Here is a 19,633-nt window from a genome sequence, read left to right on the forward strand (position 1 = left end):
AGGTGTTTAATTGGTTCATGGTTCTAAAGGCTGTATAGGAAGCAGAAGGCTAGCATCTGCTTTTGGGGAGGCCTCAGGAAGCTTACAATCATGGCAGAAGGTAAAGGGGGATCAGGTGTCTCACATGCTGGGAGAAGGAGCAAGAGAGAGAAAATTGGGACTGGAGGACATGCCACACTTTGCAATAGTCACATCTTGTGAGAATTCACTCACTATTGTGAGGACAGCACCAAGCAATTGAGGGATCCACCCCCATGATTCAAATACCTCCCACCAGGCCCCATCTCCAACACTGGGGATCATAATCCGATATGAGGTTTGGCGGGAAGGTATATTCAAACTATCACATGGCATGCACATACCTAACACACTGAGTTTAAATCAAAATCAAAACAAGGCTTAAGTTGCTTATCAGCTTAAGAAGCTTTGGGGCTGAGATGATGGGGTTTTCTAGATAAAGGATCACGTTCATCTGCAAACAAAGATAGTTTGATTTCCTCTCTTCCTATTGGAATACACTTTATTTCTTTGTTGCCTGATTACCCTGGTCAGAACTTCCAATACTATGTTGAATAGGAGTGGTGAAAGAGGGCATCCTTGTCTTGTACTGGTTTTCAAGGGAAATGCTTCCAGCTTTTGCCCATTCAGTGTGAAATTGGCTGTGGGTTAATAAAGGGTGCTGGGAGAACTGTCTAGTCATATGCAGAAAATTAAAACTGGACCCTTTCCTTATACAAAAATTAACTCAAGAGGGAATAAAGACTTAACTGTAAAACCCAAAACTATAAAAACCCTAGAAGAAAATCTAGGTAATACTATTCAGGACATAGGCCAGGCAAAGATTTCATGACAAAAATGTCAAAAGCAGTTGCAACAAAAGCAAAAATTGGCCAATGGGATCTAACTAAACTAAAGAGCTTCTGCACGGTGAAAGAAACTATCATCAGAGTGAACAGACAACCTACAGAATGGAAGAAAGTTTCTGCAATCTATCCATCTGACAAAGGTCTAATATCAGAATCTACAAGGAACTTAAATTTACAAGAAAAAACCCATTAACAAGTGGGCAAAGGACATGAACAGTCACTTCGCAAAAGAAGATGTCTATGCAGCCAATAAACATATAAGAAAAAGCTCAACATCACCAATCATTAGAGAAATGCAAATCAAAAGCACATTGAGACACCATCCACACCAGTCAGAATGCTGGTGAGGCTGTGGAGAAACAGGATGCTTTCACACTATTGTGGGAATGTAAATTACTTCAATCATTGTAGGAGACAGTGTGGCGATTCCTCAAAGAGCCAAAATTTTTTTTTCCACATTCATTGTGAATACAATAATTTTTTTTTTTTTTTTAAAGACAGAGTCTTACTCTGTCACTCAGGCTGGAGTGCAGTGGCTTGATCTTGGCTCACTGCAGCCTCTGCCTTCCAGGTTCAAGCGATTCTCCTGCCTCAGCCTCTTGAATAGCTAGGACTACAGGTGCACACCACAACACCTGGGCTAATTTTTGTATTTTTAAGAGAGATGGGGTTTTATCATGTTGGCTAGGCTGGTCTCGAATTCCTGACCTCAGGTGATCTGCCCACCTTGGCCTCCCAAAGTGCTATGATTACAGGTGTGAGCCAGTGTGCCTGGCCAGAAATACCATTTGACCCAGCAATCCTATTACTTGTTATATACCCAAAGGAATATAAATAATTGTATTATAAAGACACATGCATGCATATGTTCATTGCAGTACTAGTCACAAAAGCAAAGACAGGGACTCAATCCAAATGTCCATCAACGATAGACTGGATTAAAAAAAAGTGCTACATATGCACCACAGAATACTATGTAGCCATAAAAAGGAATGAGATCATGTCCTTTGCAGGGATATGGATGGAGCTGGAAGCCATTATCCTCAGCCAACTAAGGCAAGAACAGAAGACCAAACACTGAATGTTCTCACTTGTAAGTGGGAGCTGAATAACGGGAACACATGGACACAGGGAGGAGAACAATGCATACCAGAGTCTGTAGTGGGGGTGGAGGGAGAGCACTAGGATAAATAGCTAATGTATACAGGGCTTACTACCTAGGTGACGGGTTGATAGGTGCAGCAAACCACCATGACACATGCTTACCTATGTAACAAACTTGGATGTCCTACGCATGTATCTTGTAACTTAAAATTTTAATTTAAAAAAAAAAAGAAACTAAAATTTTAAGTTACAAGATACATGCGCAGGACGCACTGTTTACAATAGCAAAGACCTGGAACTAACCCAAATGCCCATCGATGATAGACTGGACAGGGAAAATGTGGCACATATACACCATGGAATATTATGCAGCCATCAAAAACGATGAGTTTGTGTCCTTTGTAGGGACATGGATGAACCTGGAAACCATCATTCTCAGCAAACTGACAGAAGAGCAGAAGATCAAACACTGCATGTTCTCACTCATAGGTGGGCGTTGAACAATGAGAACACATGGACACAGGGAGGGGAGCACTACACACTGGGGTCAGTTGGGGGGAAATAGGGGAGGGATGGTGGGGGGTGGGGAGCTGGGGAGAGATAGCAAGGGGAGAGATGCCAGATGTAGGTGACGGGGAGGAAGGCAGCAAATCACACTGCCACGTGTGTACCTATGCAACAATCTTGCATGTTCTTCACATGTACCCCAAAACCTAAAATGCAATAAAATAAATGGGAAAAAATAAATAAACAAACAAGTAATAATATAAAGAAACAAGGCTTATTAATGCATCTCACAGGAAGAGAAGGAACAAAGACCAAATAATACCCACACTCTCATTATGCCAGAGAGCTGAGCATAAATTAGGTTTTGCTGAGCTGGTTCCACCATACAAAGACTCCCAAGATGGTGCCCACTGCAAGAGGAGCTCCATAGCTACGAAGCTACAGGAGGTCCCTGGTTAAGGAAATGGTCTAAGTAGGAAGGTGGATATCCTGTGTTCAGAGGCTAAAATGAGCTCATTCTTCCTCTGAGCTCATGAAAATGCTGACCCACTTCTTCAAATTCAGATATAATTCACATACCAAAAAATTTACCATGCCAAGGGGGGACTTCTGCCAAGACGGTCAAATAGTAACAGCTCCAGTCCGCAGTACCCAGTGAGAGCGACGCAGAAGGCGAGTGATCTCCATATTTCCAACTGAGGTACCAGGTTCATCTCACTAGGACTGGCTGGACAGTGGGTGTAGCCCAAGGAGGGCTAACTGAAGCAGGGTGGGGTGTCACCTCACCCGGGAAGCCCAAGGGGCCAGCGAACTCCCTCTCCTAGCCAAGGGAAGCCATTACACTCTGGCACTCTGGCTCAGATACTGCGCTTTTCCCAGTCTTCACAACCCACAGACCAGGAGATTCCCTCCGGTGCCTACAACACCAGTGCTCCAGGTTTCCAGCACAAAACTGGGCAGCCGCTTTAGCTGCAGCAGACGCCAGTGGCGCCTGGAACCAGTGAGAACTGCTCATTCCCCTGAAAAACAGGGCTGAAGCCAGGGAGCCAAGTGATCTCGGTCGGCGGGTCCCGCCCCCAGGAAGACCAACAAGCTAACATCCGCAGGCTTGAAATTCTTGCAGCAGCACAGCAGCCTGAGCTCGACCACGGACATTCGAGCTCGGAGGGGTGAGGGGTGTCCGCCATTACTGAGGCCCATGTAGTGTAAACTCATTTGCGTAAACAAAGTCACTGGAAATTTACACAGCAATTGGGCAGAGCCCAAGGCAGTTCAGCAAAGCCTCTGCAGGCAGATTGTAACTAGACTCCCTTCTTGCTGGGCAGGGTATCACTGAAAAAAGACAGGAGCCAGTCAGGGACTTATAAATAAAGCCCCCACCTTCCTGGGACAGAGCACCTGGGAAAAGGGGTGGTTGTGGGTTCCACTTCAGCAGACTTACACATCCCTGCCCAGTGGCTCTGCAGTGAGCAACGAATCTTCCAGCACAGCACTTGAGCTCCAGTAAGGGACAGACTGCCTGCTCAAGTGGCTTCCTGACCCCCGTGTATCCTAAGAGACACTTCATACAGGAGAGCTCTGACTGACATCTGGTGGATGCCCTTCTGGAATGAAGCTACCAGAGGAAGGAACAGGCAGCAATATTTGCTGCTTTGCAGCCCCTGTGGGTGATTCCCAGGCAAGCAGGGTCTGGAGTGGACCTCCAACAGACCCGCAGCAGAGGGGCCTGTTAGAAGGAAAACTAAAAAACAGAAAGAAATGGCTTCAACATTAACAGAAAGGACATCCACTCAGAAATCCCATCCAAAAGTCACCAACTTCAAAGACCAAAGGTAGATAAATCCATGAACATGGGAAGAAACCAGCACAAAAAGGCTGAATCCACCAAAAACCAGAATGCCTCTTCTCCTCCAAGGGATCACATCTCCTCACCAGCAAAGGAACAAAAACTGGATGGAGAATGAGTTTGATGAATTGACAGAAGCAGGCTTCAGAAGGTGGTAATAACAAACTTCTCCAAGCTAAGGGAGCATGTCCTAACTCAATGCAAGGAAACTAAGAGCTTGAAAAAAGGTTAGATGAAATGCTAACTAGAATAACCAGCTTAGAGAAGAACAGACAACTTGACGAAACTGAAAAACAGCACCAGAACTTTGTGAAGCATATACAAGTTTCAATAACTGAATTGATCAAGCAGAAGAAAGGATATCAGAGATTGAAGATCAACTCTATGAAATAAAGTGAGAAGGCAAGATTAAAGAAAAAATGAAAGAAAACAAAAAAAGAGTGAAAAGAAATAAACAAAGCCTCCAAGAAATATGGAATTATGTAAAAAGACCACATCTACATTTGACAGGTGTACCTGAATGTGACGGGGAGATGAAACTAAGTTGGAAAACACTCTTCAGGATATTATCCAAGAGAATTTCCCCGACCTAGCAAGGCAGGGCAGCATTCAAGTCCAGGAAATACAGAGACCACAAAATATTCCTCACGAAGAGCAACCCCAAGGCACATAATTGTCAGATTCACCAGGGTTGAAACGAAGGAAAAATGCTAAGGGCAGCCAGAGAGAAAGGTCGAGTTACCCACAAGGGGAAGCCCATCAGACTCACAGCAGATCTCTTGGCAGAAACCCTACATTCCAGAAGAGAGTAGGGGCCAATATTCAACATCCTTAAAGAAAAGAACTTTCAACCCAGAATTTCACATCCAGCCAAACTAGGCGTCATAAGCGAAGGAGAAATAACATCCTTACAGACAAGCAATTGCTGAGAGATTTTTGTCACCACCAGACAGGCCTTACAAGAGGTCCTAAATGAAGCACTAAACATGGAAAGGAGCAACCAGTACCAGCCACTGCAGAAACAAATTGTAAAGAACACCGACACTATGAAGAAACTGCACCAACTAATGGGCAAAACAACCAGCTAGCATCAAAACAGCAGGATCAAATTCACACATAATCTTAACCTTAAATGTAAATGCGCTAAATGCTCCGATCAAAAGACACAGACTGGCAAACTGGATAAAAGTCAAGAGCCATCAGTGTGCAGTATTCAGGAGACCCATCTCACATGCAAAGACATATGTAGAGTCAAAATAAAGGGACGGAGGAAGATTCACCAAGCAAATGAAGAGCAAAAAAAAGTAGGGATTGCAATACTAGTCTCTGATAAAAAGACTTTAAACCAACAAAGAAAAAAAAAGACAAGGGCATTATATAATGGTAAAAGGATCAATGCAACAAGAAGAGCTGACTCACCTAAATATACATGCACCCAATGCAGGAGCACCCAGATACATAAAGCAAGTTCTTAATGACCTACAAAGAGACTTAGACTCCTGCACAATAATAGTGGGAGACTTTAACACTCCACTGTCAATATTAGACAGATTAACAAGACAGAAAATTAACAAGCATATCTAGGACTTGAACTGAGATCTGGATCAAGCAGACCTAATAGACATCTACAGAGCTCTCCACCCCAAATCTATAGAATATACATTTTTCTCAGCACCACACTGCACTTACTCTAAAATTGACCACATAATTGGAAGTAAATCACTCCTCAGCAAATGCAAAAGAACAGAAATCGTAACAGTCTCTCAGACCACAGTGCAATCAAATTAGAACTCAGGATTAAGAAACTCACTCAAAACCGCACAACTACATAGAAACTGAACAACCTGCTCCTGAATCAATACTGGACAAATAACAAAATGAAGGCAGAAATAAAGATGTTCTTAGAAACCAATGAGAATGAAGACGCAACATACCAGAATCCCTGGGACACATTTAAAGCTGTGTCTGGAGGGAAATTTATAGCACTAAATGCCCACATGAGAAGCGACGAAAGATTTAAAATAGACACTCTACCATCACAATTAAAAGAGCTAGAGGAGCAAGATCAAACAAATTCAAAAGCTAGTAGAAGACAAGAAATAACTAAGTTCAGAGTAGAACTGAAGGAGATAGAGACACAAAAAAACTCTTCAAAAAAACCAGTAACTCCAGGAGCTGGTTTTTGAAAAGATCAACAAAACAGATAACCTCTAGCCAGACTATTAAAAAAGAAAAGAGAGAAGAATAGAATAGATGCAATAAAAAATGATAAAGGGGATATCACCACTGATTCCACAGAAATACAAACTACCATCAGACATTACTACAAACACCTCTGTGCATATAAACCAGTAAATCTAGAAGAAATGGATAAATTCCTGGACACTTACACCCTCCCAAGACTAAGCCAGGAAGAAGCTGAATCCCTGAATAGACCAATAACAAGGTCTGAAGTTGAGGCAGCAATTAATAGCCTACCAGCCAAAAAAAGTCCGAGACCAGACAGATTCACAGCTGAATTCTACCAGAGGTACAAAGAGGAGCTGGTACAATTCCTTCTGAAACTATTTCAAACAATACGAAAAGAGGGAATCCTCCCTAACTCATTTAATGAGACCAACATCATCCTGATACCAAAACCTGGCAGAGACACAACTGAAAAAAGAAAATTTCAGGCCAATATCCACGATGAACAATGATGCAAAAATCCTGAACAAATTACTGGCAAACCCAATCCAACAACACATCAAAAAGCTTATCCATCACGATCAAGTCGGCTTCATCCCTGGGATGCAAGGCTGTTTCAACACATGCAAATCTATAAATGTAATCTATCACATAAACAGAACCAAAGACAAAAACCACATGATTATCTCAATAGATGCAGAGAAGGCCTTTGACAAAATTCAACAGCCCTTTATGTTAAAAACAAAAACTCTCAATAAACTAGGTATTGATGGAACGTATCTCAAAATAATAAGAGTGATTTATGACAAACCCATGACCAATATCATACTGAATGGGCAAAAACTGGAAGCATTTCCTTTGAAAACTGGCACAAGACAAGGATGCCCTCTCTCATCCCTCCTATTCAACATAGTATTGGAAGTTCTGGCCAGGGAAATCAGGCAAGAAAAAGAAATGAAGCGTATTCAATTAGGAAAAGAGGAAGTCAAATTGTCTCTATTTGCAGATGACATGATTGTATATTTAGAAGACCCCATCTTCTCAGCCCAAAATCTCCTTGAGCTGATAAGCAACCTCAGCAAAGTCTCAGGATACAAAATCAATGTGCAAAAATTACAAGCATTCTTATACACCAATAACAGACAGCCAAATCATGAATGAACTCACATTCACAATTGCTACAAAGAAAGTAAAATACCTAGGAATACAACTACCAAGGGATGTGAAGGACTTCTTCAAGGAGAACTGCAAACCACTGCTCAAGGAAATGAGAGAGAACACAAACAGATAGAAAAACATTCCATGTTCATGGTTAGGAAGAATCAATATTATGGGGAGGAAGGCAGCAAACCACATAGCCATGTATGTACTTATGCAACAGTCTTGCATGTTCTTCACATGTACCCCAAAACCTAAAACGCAATAAAATACATATATTTTTTAAAAACTAAAGAATAAAAAAGAATAATAGTTAACATTCACTGAGAGCCTCTTCTGCCAGCACCTTCTAACTACTTTACGTGAATTATTTTGATCCTCCCAACAATGCTATGAGCAAAGTATAATTATATATTTTAAAAAAGGCCATACTGCTGAAAGTAATTTATAGATTTAATGCTACTCCCATCAAGCTACCATTAACCTTCTTCACAGAATGCGAAAAAACACCTTAAAGTTCATCTGGAACCAAAAGAGAGCCTGCAGAGCTAAGACAATTCTAAACAAACAAACAAACAAAACAAAGCTGGAGGCATCATGCTACCTGACTTCAAACTATACTACAAGGCTACAGTAATCAAAACAGCATAGTACTGGTACCAAAACAGACACATAGACCAATAAAACAGAACAGAGGCCTCAGAAGTAACGCCACATATCTACAACCATCTAATCTTTGACAAACCTGACAAAAACAAGCAATAGGGAAAGAATTCCCTATTTAATAAACGGTGTTGGGAAAACTGGCTAGCCATATGCATAAAGCTGAAACTGGATCTCTTCCTTATACCTTATATGAAAATTAACTCCCAATGGATTAAAGATTTAAACATAAGACCTAACACTGTAAAAACTCTAGAAGAAAATCTAGGCAATACCATTCAGGACATAGGCATAGGCAAGGACTTCATGAGTAAAACACCAAAAGCGTTGGCAACAAAAGCCAAAATAGACAAATGGCATCTAATTAAATTTAAGAGCTTCTGCACAGCAAAAGAAACTATCATTAGAGTGAACTGGCAACCAACAGAATGGGAAAAAAATTTTGCAATCTACCCATGTGACAAAGGGCTAATAACCAAAATCTACAAAGAACTTAAACAAATTTACAAGAAAAAAGCAAACAACCCCATCAAAAAGTGGGCAAAGGATATAAACAGACACTTTTTAAAAGACTTTTATGCAGCCAACAAACATATGAAGAAAAAGCTCATCATCACTGGTCATTAGAGAAATGCAAATCAAAACCACACTGAGATACCATCTGACGCCAGTTAGAATGGCAATCATTAAAAAATCTGGAGACAACAGATGCTGGAAGGGATGTGGAGAAATAGAAACACTTTTACACTGTTTGTGGCAGTGTAAATTAGTTCAACCATTGTGAAAGACAGTGTGGTGATTCCTCAAGGTTGTAGAAATAGAAATACCATTTGACCCAGCAATCCCATTATTGGGTATATTCCCAAAGGATTACAAAACATTGTATTATAAAGACACAAGCACATGTATGTTTAATGTGGCACTGTTTACAATAGCAAAGACTTGGAACCAACCCAAATGCCAATCAAAGATAGACTGGATAAGGAAAATGTGGCACATATGCACCATGGAATACTATGCAGCCATAAACAAGGGTGAGTTCATGTCCTTTTCAGGGACATGGATCAAGCTGGAAACCATCATTCTCAGTGGACTGACCCAGGAACAGAAAATCAAACACTGCATGTTCTTACTCCTAAGTGGGTGTTGAACAATGAGAACACATGGACACAGGGAGGGGAACATCATGCACTGGGAGCCTGTCGGGGGGTTTTGGTGGGTAGGGGAGGGATAGCAAGGGGTGGAGGGATTGGAGAGGGATAACATTAGGAGAAATACCTAATGTAAATGACGGGGGGCGGGGGGGATGGATGCAGCAAACCACCAAGGCACACGTAGACCTATGTAACAAACCTGTACGTTCTGCACATGTACCCCAATACTTAAAGTATAATAAAAAAATGTACCATGACAACTAGGATGGCTATGATTAAAACAAAACAAACGAACAAGAAGTATTGGTGAGGATTTGTAAGAACCTTCCTGTGTTGCTGGTGGGAATATAAAATGGCGTAGCTGCTTTGAAAAACAGTCTGGTAGTTCCTCAAAAGTAAAACACAGAGTTACTATATGACTCAGTGATTCCACCACCCCTAGGTGTGTACCCAAGAGAAGAGAAAACATGTGTTCACACAAAACTTTGTATGTGAATGTCACAGCAGCAAAATTCATAATAGCAAAACGTGGAAAAAACCCAAATGTCCATCAACTGATGAACAGATCTGCATCTCACTAAGCCACTGATGGAAGATAAGTCTTACACCTTTTGAATTTGTCTGTCTGCAGTGTCTGTGCAGTGTCCGTAGGAAAGAAAGGGGTTTCAGGGAGCCTAGATATTTCACAAGGGTATCTAGGGGATATAGGGAGCCACGGGAAAGACTTAACATTGTTTTGCTTTCTTATAATTCTCCTTAGCATTCCCAGAGGCCACCAGTAAACTGATCATCTCACTCACAAACAAAGTCTTCACAACTGGTGAGTAACCAGGCATTGCATGCTCAGCAGAAAGGAGCATGAGGACAGAGCTTTCTCTTCCACTGTCTAAGCCTAGAGGCTTTTCATCACTTCACCACACTGTCTGTCTCTTCCTAAGAAGGTCCTTGGTGTGAGGATGGAGCATGGGTGTTGAGTGGAGCTTTGGGGTTCAGAAGGAGGAGTATTTTGGGTAATGGAGCCATTTCTTCCTTCCTTTTTTTTTTTTTTTGAGACAGAGACTCCCTCTGTCAACCAGGCTGGAGTACAGTGGCCTGATCTCGGCTCACTGCAACCTCTATCTCCTGGGTTCAAGTAATTCTCCTTCCTCAGCCTCCTGAGTAGCCACCACACCCAGCTAATTTTTGTATTTTTTAGTAGAGATGGGGTTTCACTATATTGGCCAGTCTGGTCTCGAACTTCTGATCTCGTGATCCACCCACCTCGGCCTTCCAAAGTGCTGGGATTACAGGTGTGAGCCACTGTGCCTGGCCAATGGGGCCATTTCAAAGATGGCAGAGCAAGGCTGTGATGGGAAGACCGCTACTCATCCCTACGCACTGCTCCCAGGATAAAGTCCTAGGCCTTCTGACTTGGCTGTGATCTAAGAATCTAATCTTGCTCCTCACTGTGTCCATGTAGAGCCCACACTCTAGCCGCACACAGACCATAGGTGCCTGGACATAGTACCTCTAATTACTCCGGTCCTCTGAGGACACGCTTTCCTCACACTGCAGTTTCTTTCCCCTTGCTTTTCCTGGGAAGTGTGATTTCCTTCCAGACTAATAAACACTTTCACAGATTCCCTGATAATAGGCTAGCTATCTCCACTGGGCCCACCTGACTTTGGCTTTCATGAGGCACCTGATCCCAGAGGGTTCTAACCCTATGATGGGATCCCTCCCTATCTTCAGTTCGGGACCTCCCAGTCACCCTCAGGATGCAGTTCCAATTGTTCAGCTTGCTGTTCCATGAGCTTAGACATCCAGCCACTGCTGACCCCTCCAATCCTGTCTGCATACCTTCCACGCAGTCCCCGTGCTGTTCTCAGCCACACAGTCACTTAAAGCTCTCCTGGAGGCTTCCTATCCTCTCCTGACTCTGCACCCAAGCCACTTGCTCTTCCTTTCCTTCCATTTCCCCATGGCACCAATTCCTCAAGAAACCCTTGACCACCCAGTCTGCATTGGTGGTTCCCTCTGCTCTTGCTCAGTGTCTTGTGGGCTGCCTATTACAGCAGTTTTCACAGTATATTACTTTTATCACTTTGCCTGTCATCCCAGCACTTTGACAGGCCAAGGTGGGCGGATCACCTGAGGTCAGGAGTTCGAGACCAGTCTGGCCAGCATGGTGAAACCTATTCTCTGCTAAAAATACAAAAATCTCGACTGGGGGTTAAGAATTGGGCATTAAGATCAGGTGGCCCATGCCTGTAATCCCAACACTTTGGGAGGCTGAGGTGGGCAGATCACCTGAGGTCAGGAGTTCAAGGCCAACCTGGCCAACATGGTGAAACCCCGTCTCTACCAAAAAATGTAAAAATTAGCTGGGCATGGTGGTGTGTGTGTGTAGTCCCATCTACTTGAGAGGTTGAAGCAGGAGAGTTGCTTGAACCGAGGAGGCCAAGGTTGGAGTGAGACAAGATTGTGCCACCACACTCCAGCCTGGGCAACAGAGCAAGACTCCATCTCAAGAAAAAAAATACAAAAACTAGCAGTGTGTGGTGGCACACCCCTGTAATCCCAGCTACTGTGGAGGCTGAGTCAGGAGAATTGCCTGAACCCGGGAGGTGGAGGTTACAGTGAGCCAAGATCACACCACTACACTTCAGCCTGGGCAACAGAGTGAGACTCCATCTCAAAAAAAAAAAAAAAAAAAAAAAAAGGCCAGGCACGGTGGCTCATGCCTGAAATTCCAGCACTTTGGGAGGCTAACGCAGCGGATCACCTGAGGTCAGAAGAGACAAGCCTGGTCAACATGGTGAAACTGTGTCTCTACTAAAAATAAGAAAATTAGCTGGGCATGGTGGCGGGTGCCTATAATCCTAGCTACTTGGGAGGCTGAGGCAGGAGAAACACTTGAACCCAGGAGGTGGAGGCTGCAGTGAGCTGAGATCACGCCACTGCACTCCAGCCTGGGTGACAGAGCGAGATTCCAATTCATAAAAACCAAAAACAAAAAAAATCGCTTTACTTCTTGGTCTCCTCCAATAGTCTGGGAACTGCAGATGGACAGTGTCTTGTTAATATTTGGGTTCCCAAGGCCCAGCACATGGCTGAGTACCTGGCTTATCTCAGGAGATACTTGAGGAATAGAGAGCTGGCATGTTTGGGTGTTCATTATATGTCAAGCACCATGCTTTATTTTACTACCATTATCATCTTGACTTTCACATCAACCTATAAGGGATATCATTAATTTTATTGGACACATAGGAAAACTGGCTCACAGATGCTGATAATAAGTGATAGCCTTGGGTTTCAAATCTGGACAGCCTGATTCTTTAGTTCATGCTTTTTTTTTTTTTTTTTTTTTTCTGAGATGCAGTCTTGCTCTGTTTCCCAGGCTGGAGTGCAGTGGAGCCATCCTGGCTCACTGCAGCCTCAACCTCCCAGGGCTCAGGTGATCTTCCTGACTCAGCCCCCACTGAGTAGCTGGGATTATAAGCATGTGTCACCACGCCAGGCTAATTCTTGTATTTTTTGTAGAGACAGGATTTTTCCAAGTTGCTTAGGCTGGTCTTGAACTCTTGGACTCAAGCCCTCCTCCTGCCTCAGCCTCCCACAGTGCTGGGATTACAGGCGTGAGCCACTGTGCCCAGTCCATGCTCTTCCTAAATAAGGAATTCTGCCTCCCAAGTGTGTGTGTTAAGGGTAGGGACAGTGATGGGGGAGGGAATATGGTTTCATTTCACACTTAGCCGTTTTTTTTGGTTCCCAGAGACTTCTAGGAGTATCACCGCCAGTCCAAAGGAGTCAGGCTCTCCAGCTGGTGAGTCATCCTCTCCAGACCCTCTCCCTTCTCACCTGTCTCTTCACCCAAAGCCAACTCCTTTATACAGGAAGTGCAGCTCTGAGATCTTGGGTTCCAGCGTGTGGAGCGAAGGCAGAATATCAGTGTATGGGGTTCAGAATTGGGCATTAAAATCAGCTGGGAAGGTTGAGATTTTCTGAAGGGTCAGAGAAAGAGATTCCATCTCTTCCCCACCCCTCATAACTGTCTTCTCTTTTGGAATGCATTGGATAACAAGGCAGCATCTGTGTCTGGGAAGGGGTTGTCTCAGAGCCCTGTGATGGCACATGAGGGAGAGGTGCTACTTAGAGAAATGGGGTCATCTCACCCTGACTCCTACTGGGGAGAGGGGAACCCTCCAGGAAAGAGAATGGCATCCCAGCTGGTAGAATCATAGGATCTCTGAGAAGCCCAAGATGTGGCTTGGAGGGGGTCCTGGAGGTGGGCTTCTTCACTTGCTCCTGCCTCTTCTCATTCCTCCAGGTCCCTCCCGCCAGTACTACACCAAGGGCAACCTGGTCCGGATATGCCTCGGAGCTGTGATCCTAATACTCCTGGCGGGGTTTCTGGCAGAGGACTGGCACAGCCGGAGGAAGCGCCCGCGGCACAGGGTCAGGGCTGTGCAGAGGCCGCTCCCACCCCTCCCACAGCCCCAGAAATCACACGGGAGTCAGGATGGAGGTCGACCAGATGTTCACAGCTATGGGTTCTGTTCATGACCAGTGAACCCCAGGCATGGATCATGGCATGGGACACAACTCAAACACTGTGGCGTACGTGAAGCGTGGGATCAGGAGGGCGGAGGCTACAGCTTGGAAAGGAGGCCATGCTGCCTCCTCCTGGTGTTCCATCCAGGAGCCGTTCAGCTAGTGTCTATCTGGCTCTCTGTCCAAGGATGCCCTCCATTTGGGATGGAAGGAATCCATGGAGACCTCAGCCTCCTCCCTGCACACTGTGGATCACATGGTACCCTGGCTGGACCATATACTGGCCTCTTTCTTCAACCTTCTGTAATATGGGCTCCAGATGACTCTCTAACGTTCCCAGCTCTCATGGTTGACTCTGTTCCATCCTCTGTGCAGAACCCTCCCATGCTTCCCCTTGGCCCTCTGTGCTCGTCTGGTTTTCCCCAGAAACCTTCATCCTAACTCCATCTTCCACTGCAGTCTAACATATCTCCTTTCATTTCTCAGAACGGGCCTTGCGGGCAGTTTGGGTACGTTATTCATTTTCCTTAGTCTAAAACTAGCATGTCGATTGCTTTCCTTCACTTTGGAAAACAAGATCAGCCTGTGCAACATGGTGAAACCCCATTTCTACCAAAACAAAACAAAACAAAATTATCCGGGTGTGGTGATGCCTGCCTGTAGTCCCAGCAACTCAGGAAGCTGAGGTGGGAGAATGGCTCGAGTCTGGAAGGCAGAGGCTGTAGTGAGTTGAGATCACACCACTGCATTTCAGCCTGAGTGACAGGGCCAGATCTTGTCTCAAAAAATAAAGCGATGAATATACTAATTATCCCATCTGATCATAACACACAGTATACATGTATTGAAATATTGCTGCCTACCCCATAAATAGGTATAATTATGTATAAATTTTTAAAATAAAAAAATAAGATAATGCACCGTCTCCACCCCTCTCATAATTACTTTCTGAAGGAAATGTTATGTCTTCTGAAAGTAGGGTTCTATACTTATTATAGCATTTAGGTATTTCTTGATCATCTAATGAGTGTAAAACTATACCACTGGGCCAGGTACAGTGGATCATGTCTGTCATCCTAGCACTTTGGGAGGGCAAGGCAGGAGGATCACTTAAGCCGAGGAGTTCACGACTAGTCTGGGCAACATAGTAAGACCCCATCTCCACTAAAAATAAAGAAGATAAAAAGTTTTTTTAAAAAGGAAAAGAATGGCTGGGAATGGTGGCTCATGCCTGTAATCCCAGCACTTTAGGAGGCTGAGGTGGGTGGATCACTTGGGAAAAGACAGAAGAATGGCAGACAGAAGCTTCAGGATGACAGCTTTGAATCAGGTCTAGTGAGCGCACAGCTTAGGTGAAGCGGGAACGGGAAGGCTGCTTAGAGAAAACTCCAAATGTAAGAATGGGTCAATTGTTTGTCTTAACAAGTGGAAAATCATACTGAGAAGCTATTAGAAGACAGAGTAAAAATAATTATAGTGGTCAAGCAAACTAAGTAGATTTTAAAAAGACAAGTATAGCATGGGCACGGTGGCTCACATCTGTAATCTCCGCACTTTGGGAGGCTGAGGTGAGATCGCCTGAGCCCAGAAGTTTCACACCAGCTTGGACAACATGGTGAAACACCATCTCATATATAAAAAACACAAAAATTATCTGAGTATCGTAGCACATGCCTACTCTCAGGTACTCAGGAGACTGAGGATGGGGATCACCTGAACCCAGGGAGTATGGGGATCACCTGAGCCCAGGGAGGATGGGGATCACCTGAGCCCAGGGAGGATGGGGATCACCTGAGCCCAGGGAGGATGGGGATCACCTGAGCCCAGGGAGGTTGAAGCTGCAGTGAGCCATGACTGTACCACTGCTCTCAAGCCTGGTGACAGAGTGAGGCTCTGCCTCAAAAGAAAATGAAAATGAAAAAGACAAATATCAACTTTAGGGGGAGAAAAAAAAATAAAGGAAGCAAGCTATATTACCTGAAAATTCTCAGCTGTGAATATCTGTGAGTTTAAAAATGTGATATTGAATACTGATATGCAGACATAAACATTGAAAGAGAAAAAACAATAAGAACAACACTGTAGGAGAACTAAGTCCCCGCCTATTATGATAGGAATCTTGTCTAAGCTCATTATTCACATGGTTACACATTTTTAGAAACCTAATATTAACAAGACAAAACAGCTAAAAGTGGGTGTGTCTGTTAGGCAGAGCAATGGAAGAGATGGTTGGTTAGCGATTGCATTTTGCATATACCCTTTTAGTGCTATTGAAATTTTTAAAGTAGATGCATGTATATTTTTGTAATCAAATAAATAATAACAGTATACACGTTTTCTTTTAGAAGTATGCTGTTAAACAGAATTAACAACAGAAAGTCTCAAAATTGTTTCCTTCAGGGGAGAAGACATTGACGGGGGAAAGTTCTGAAACACCTGCTTTGCATACGGCTGCTTTGCAGTTAAAAAATTACATTTTTAACTTCAAAATATCCAAACTAATAACACGGCTTTATAATAACACATTACAAATATTACAAAGTAATAAAAATGCAAGTAATACAGAGTGGAAATGCAAAGCTATTTGTGCTAGAAGGCTAACACTTAATTAGTCATGATAACAAACAACAAAAAAATTAAAAAACAAGGTAGTTGTGACTTACCTTGGTCAATCACTTTCCATAGTTATTGAAGCCATTCAATCTGGGAATTTCATCTCCAAAATGAAGGAAAAACGCAAAAGAAGCTAGTGGAGAGGTCTCTGATGGGCTGAAGGGAGGTGTGGGTGCCCGAGCTGGGTCGAGCTACTCAAATGGCACACCTGATGATGCTACCTTTTCACTTGGGGCTGAGGAGGAAAGAAGAAAGACAAGTTCCCCCAGCCACTTCCGGTCTTCTGACTTCACTTCCTGCCTGCCTTCTGATAATACGTCTGTCTGGTGTGACGTCACTTCCTGTCTTCAGACTTCCTGTAAGACCTCACTTCCTGTCTTCTCTCACCACTTCCTGTCTGCTGACTTTACTTCCTGTCTTGATGTCACTTCCTGCCGCTTTTTTTTTTTTTGACAGGGTCTCACTCTGTCGCCCAGGCTGGAGTGCAGTTGTGCGATCTTGAAACAGCCTTTGCAAAATTATGACTGAGTCAGTGAAAGAGATTTAACTTAACTGATTCCATTTGGCTTCTAACCTCCAAGCTGTCCTTTTTCATTCCTGGGCGTAGGCTGAACTAACTTGGGGAGAAACTTCGTTTACAGTCTATAGTTTAAACAAAGACGATAGCCCTTTCCCAAAGCAGACCTCTTTCTTGCTTGGGGACTAGATTGCCTCTGTAGGACTAGTAGCCACAAGATTAGAAATTATGGTTTTGTAAGGTTAACCGAGAGAAAGGATAATAGACCCAAAGTCGGGTAAGCAAGTTTTATTTACCTGCCGGGCTGCCCTGTAACAATTAGCGGAGGCAGCCCCGAGCTTACAAAATGAGAGGTTTATGTGGGGAGAGGGACATAAGGGAGTTTCAGGACCAAGGTAGTAACAGACTTACATCATCCTGTGACTTTTGTGGTGGCAGTTTTACAAAAACAAGATTTTACAGATATGCGTAAAACAGGGATTTACAAGTATGGATAACAAACGTTTGCTTTCCCTGTCCTCCCCCTGAGCTGCCCAGATGGCTGTAATCAGGCCTTTGCTTAATTGTAGCCCATCTGGCAACCTTGATGTGGCACCTAGATAGGTGTTCAGGATTGCAGCTGCAGAGTAATCACAGTGGGGGGTCAGCTTGTGGAGAGGGTTTTCTGAGGCAACTTGTCCCCAACAGGTTTAGGAGTCATGCAGCTGGAGGCTTCCCTAAACTGCTCCTAAGATCAGTGCTTGAGAAAATTTTCAGACCCTGCACTTAGTGGATCAGCTGACACCACTGAGGTGAATAAACTGGCTCATCTGATCTTGTGGTCCCCACCCAGGAACTGACTGATTGCAAGAAGATAGCATCAACTGCCTGATTTCATCCCTGACCAATCAGCACTTCTGGCTCACTGGCTTCCCACCCACCCATCAAGTTATCCTTAAAAACTCTGTTCCAGGCCAGGTGCGGTGGCTCACGCCTGTAATCCCAGCACTTTGGGAGGTCGAGGCGGGTGGATCACGAGGTCAAGAGATCAGGACCATCCTGGTCAACATGGTGAAACCCCGTCTCTACTAAAACTACAAAAAAAAATTTAGCTGGGCATGGTGGTGCGTGCCTGTAATCCCAGCTACTCAGGAGGCTGAGGCAGGAGCATTGCCTGAACCCAGGAGGCGGAGGTTGCGGTGAGCCGAGATCGCACCATTGCACTCCAGCCTGGGTAACAAGAGCGAAACCCGTCTAAAAAAAAAAACCAAACAAACAAACAACAAAAACTCTGTTCCCTGAATGCTCGGAGACACTAAAACTCTGGTCTCTCGCACAGCTGGCTCTGCGTGAATTATTCTTTCTCTATTGCGATTCCCTGGTTGTGATGAATCAGCTCTGTCTAGGCAGTGGGCAAGGTGAACCCCTTGGGCGGTTACTATCTCATCTCACTGCAGCCTCCACCTCCTGGGTTCAAGTGATTCTCCTGCCTCAGCCTCCCAAGTAGCTGGGATTACAGACATGCACCACCACACTCAGCTAAATTTTGTATTTTTAGTAGAGATGGGGTTCACCATGTTGACCAGGCTGGTCTTGAACTCCTGATCTCATGTGATCCACCCGCCTCTGCCTCCCAAAGTGCTGGGATTACAGGTGTGCACTTCCTGCCTTTACTTGCACAGTGCATGACATTTACTTGATCTACACTGCCCTGTCTGGGTGAGAAGGGGAAGCCTGGAGAAGCCTGGGTCAGGGCTCAAGGAATGAGCAAGAGAGGAAGGGATGTGGTTACCATGGATGTTGTCCTGGGGCACAGGATGTGGTCTGGGATTGGGGATTGTGAAAACAGATGACCCTCACCGAGGTCTGTCTGCCACAGCTGTAGCTGAGCCAGAGGATCTTGAACAGGAGAGAGTTCTATTCTTGTGGAACAGCTACAGATTGAGCAACGTGTGACTTAACTCATGGGAGTGACCTTAGCTTTGAGAAGCCCGAAAATGAGACTTGGAGATAGAGAGGGGTATGTGTGTATGCTGGGGAAGGGGATCAGGCTCTCATGATCTCTGGCTCTGCTTTTTTTGTTCCAGAACATTTCCCAAGCCCACTATCTGGGCTAACCCAGCTCTTGTGCTTCCTGGGTGCAAACGTGGCCATGGGATTGCAGAATAGATTTTTGGATCCTTATCAGAGACCCCAGTGAATACTTTGTTCTTGATCATCAATGTGATGAGATCCAGAGCAAGCAAGTGCTAATGCTGCTGTGATCCTGGGGCCACATTTTCAGAACTCAGTGATGGGCAGAGGCAGGTAGTCACAGGTAAGGAGATGTGAGAAACAAGACAGCAGTACGTGTTCATCTCTGAACACCTACAGATTCACCCATGTGCCCTGTTTCAGTTTTCAGTACTTGCCTGTCAGGAGGTTGGCCAGATGAAATACACACGTTGGAGAAAGATGGTTAGTTATGAGTGCAAGGTTACATTTTTTGGACCCCTGGGGTGTC

At 44.3% G+C, this 19,633-nt stretch overlaps 1 protein-coding gene across 3 annotated transcripts in view; it reads left to right on the forward strand.

Moving 5' to 3' along the window:
- Positions 1-14,642, forward strand: part of GP6 (glycoprotein VI platelet) — a 27,327-nt gene extending 12,685 nt beyond the window's left edge. Inside the window, exons 6-8 of one of the 3 annotated variants that reach the window (XM_032263152.1) lie at positions 10,246-10,305; positions 13,243-13,293; positions 13,798-14,642. In XM_032263152.1, the coding sequence (XP_032119043.1) occupies positions 10,246-10,305; positions 13,243-13,293; positions 13,798-14,033 (347 nt within the window). In that variant the 3' untranslated portion in view covers positions 14,034-14,642. The remainder of the gene's footprint in view (positions 1-10,245; positions 10,306-13,242; positions 13,294-13,797) is intronic. The other 2 variants (XM_032263153.1, XM_032263154.1) reach the window with 2 other exon arrangements.
- Positions 14,643-19,633: the final 4,991 nt, after the last annotated feature.

Source organism: Sapajus apella, unplaced genomic scaffold (genome assembly GCF_009761245.1).
Source record: "Sapajus apella isolate SASKATOON/1434 unplaced genomic scaffold, GSC_monkey_1.0 scaffold135, whole genome shotgun sequence".
Lineage (NCBI taxonomy): Eukaryota > Metazoa > Chordata > Mammalia > Primates > Cebidae > Sapajus > Sapajus apella.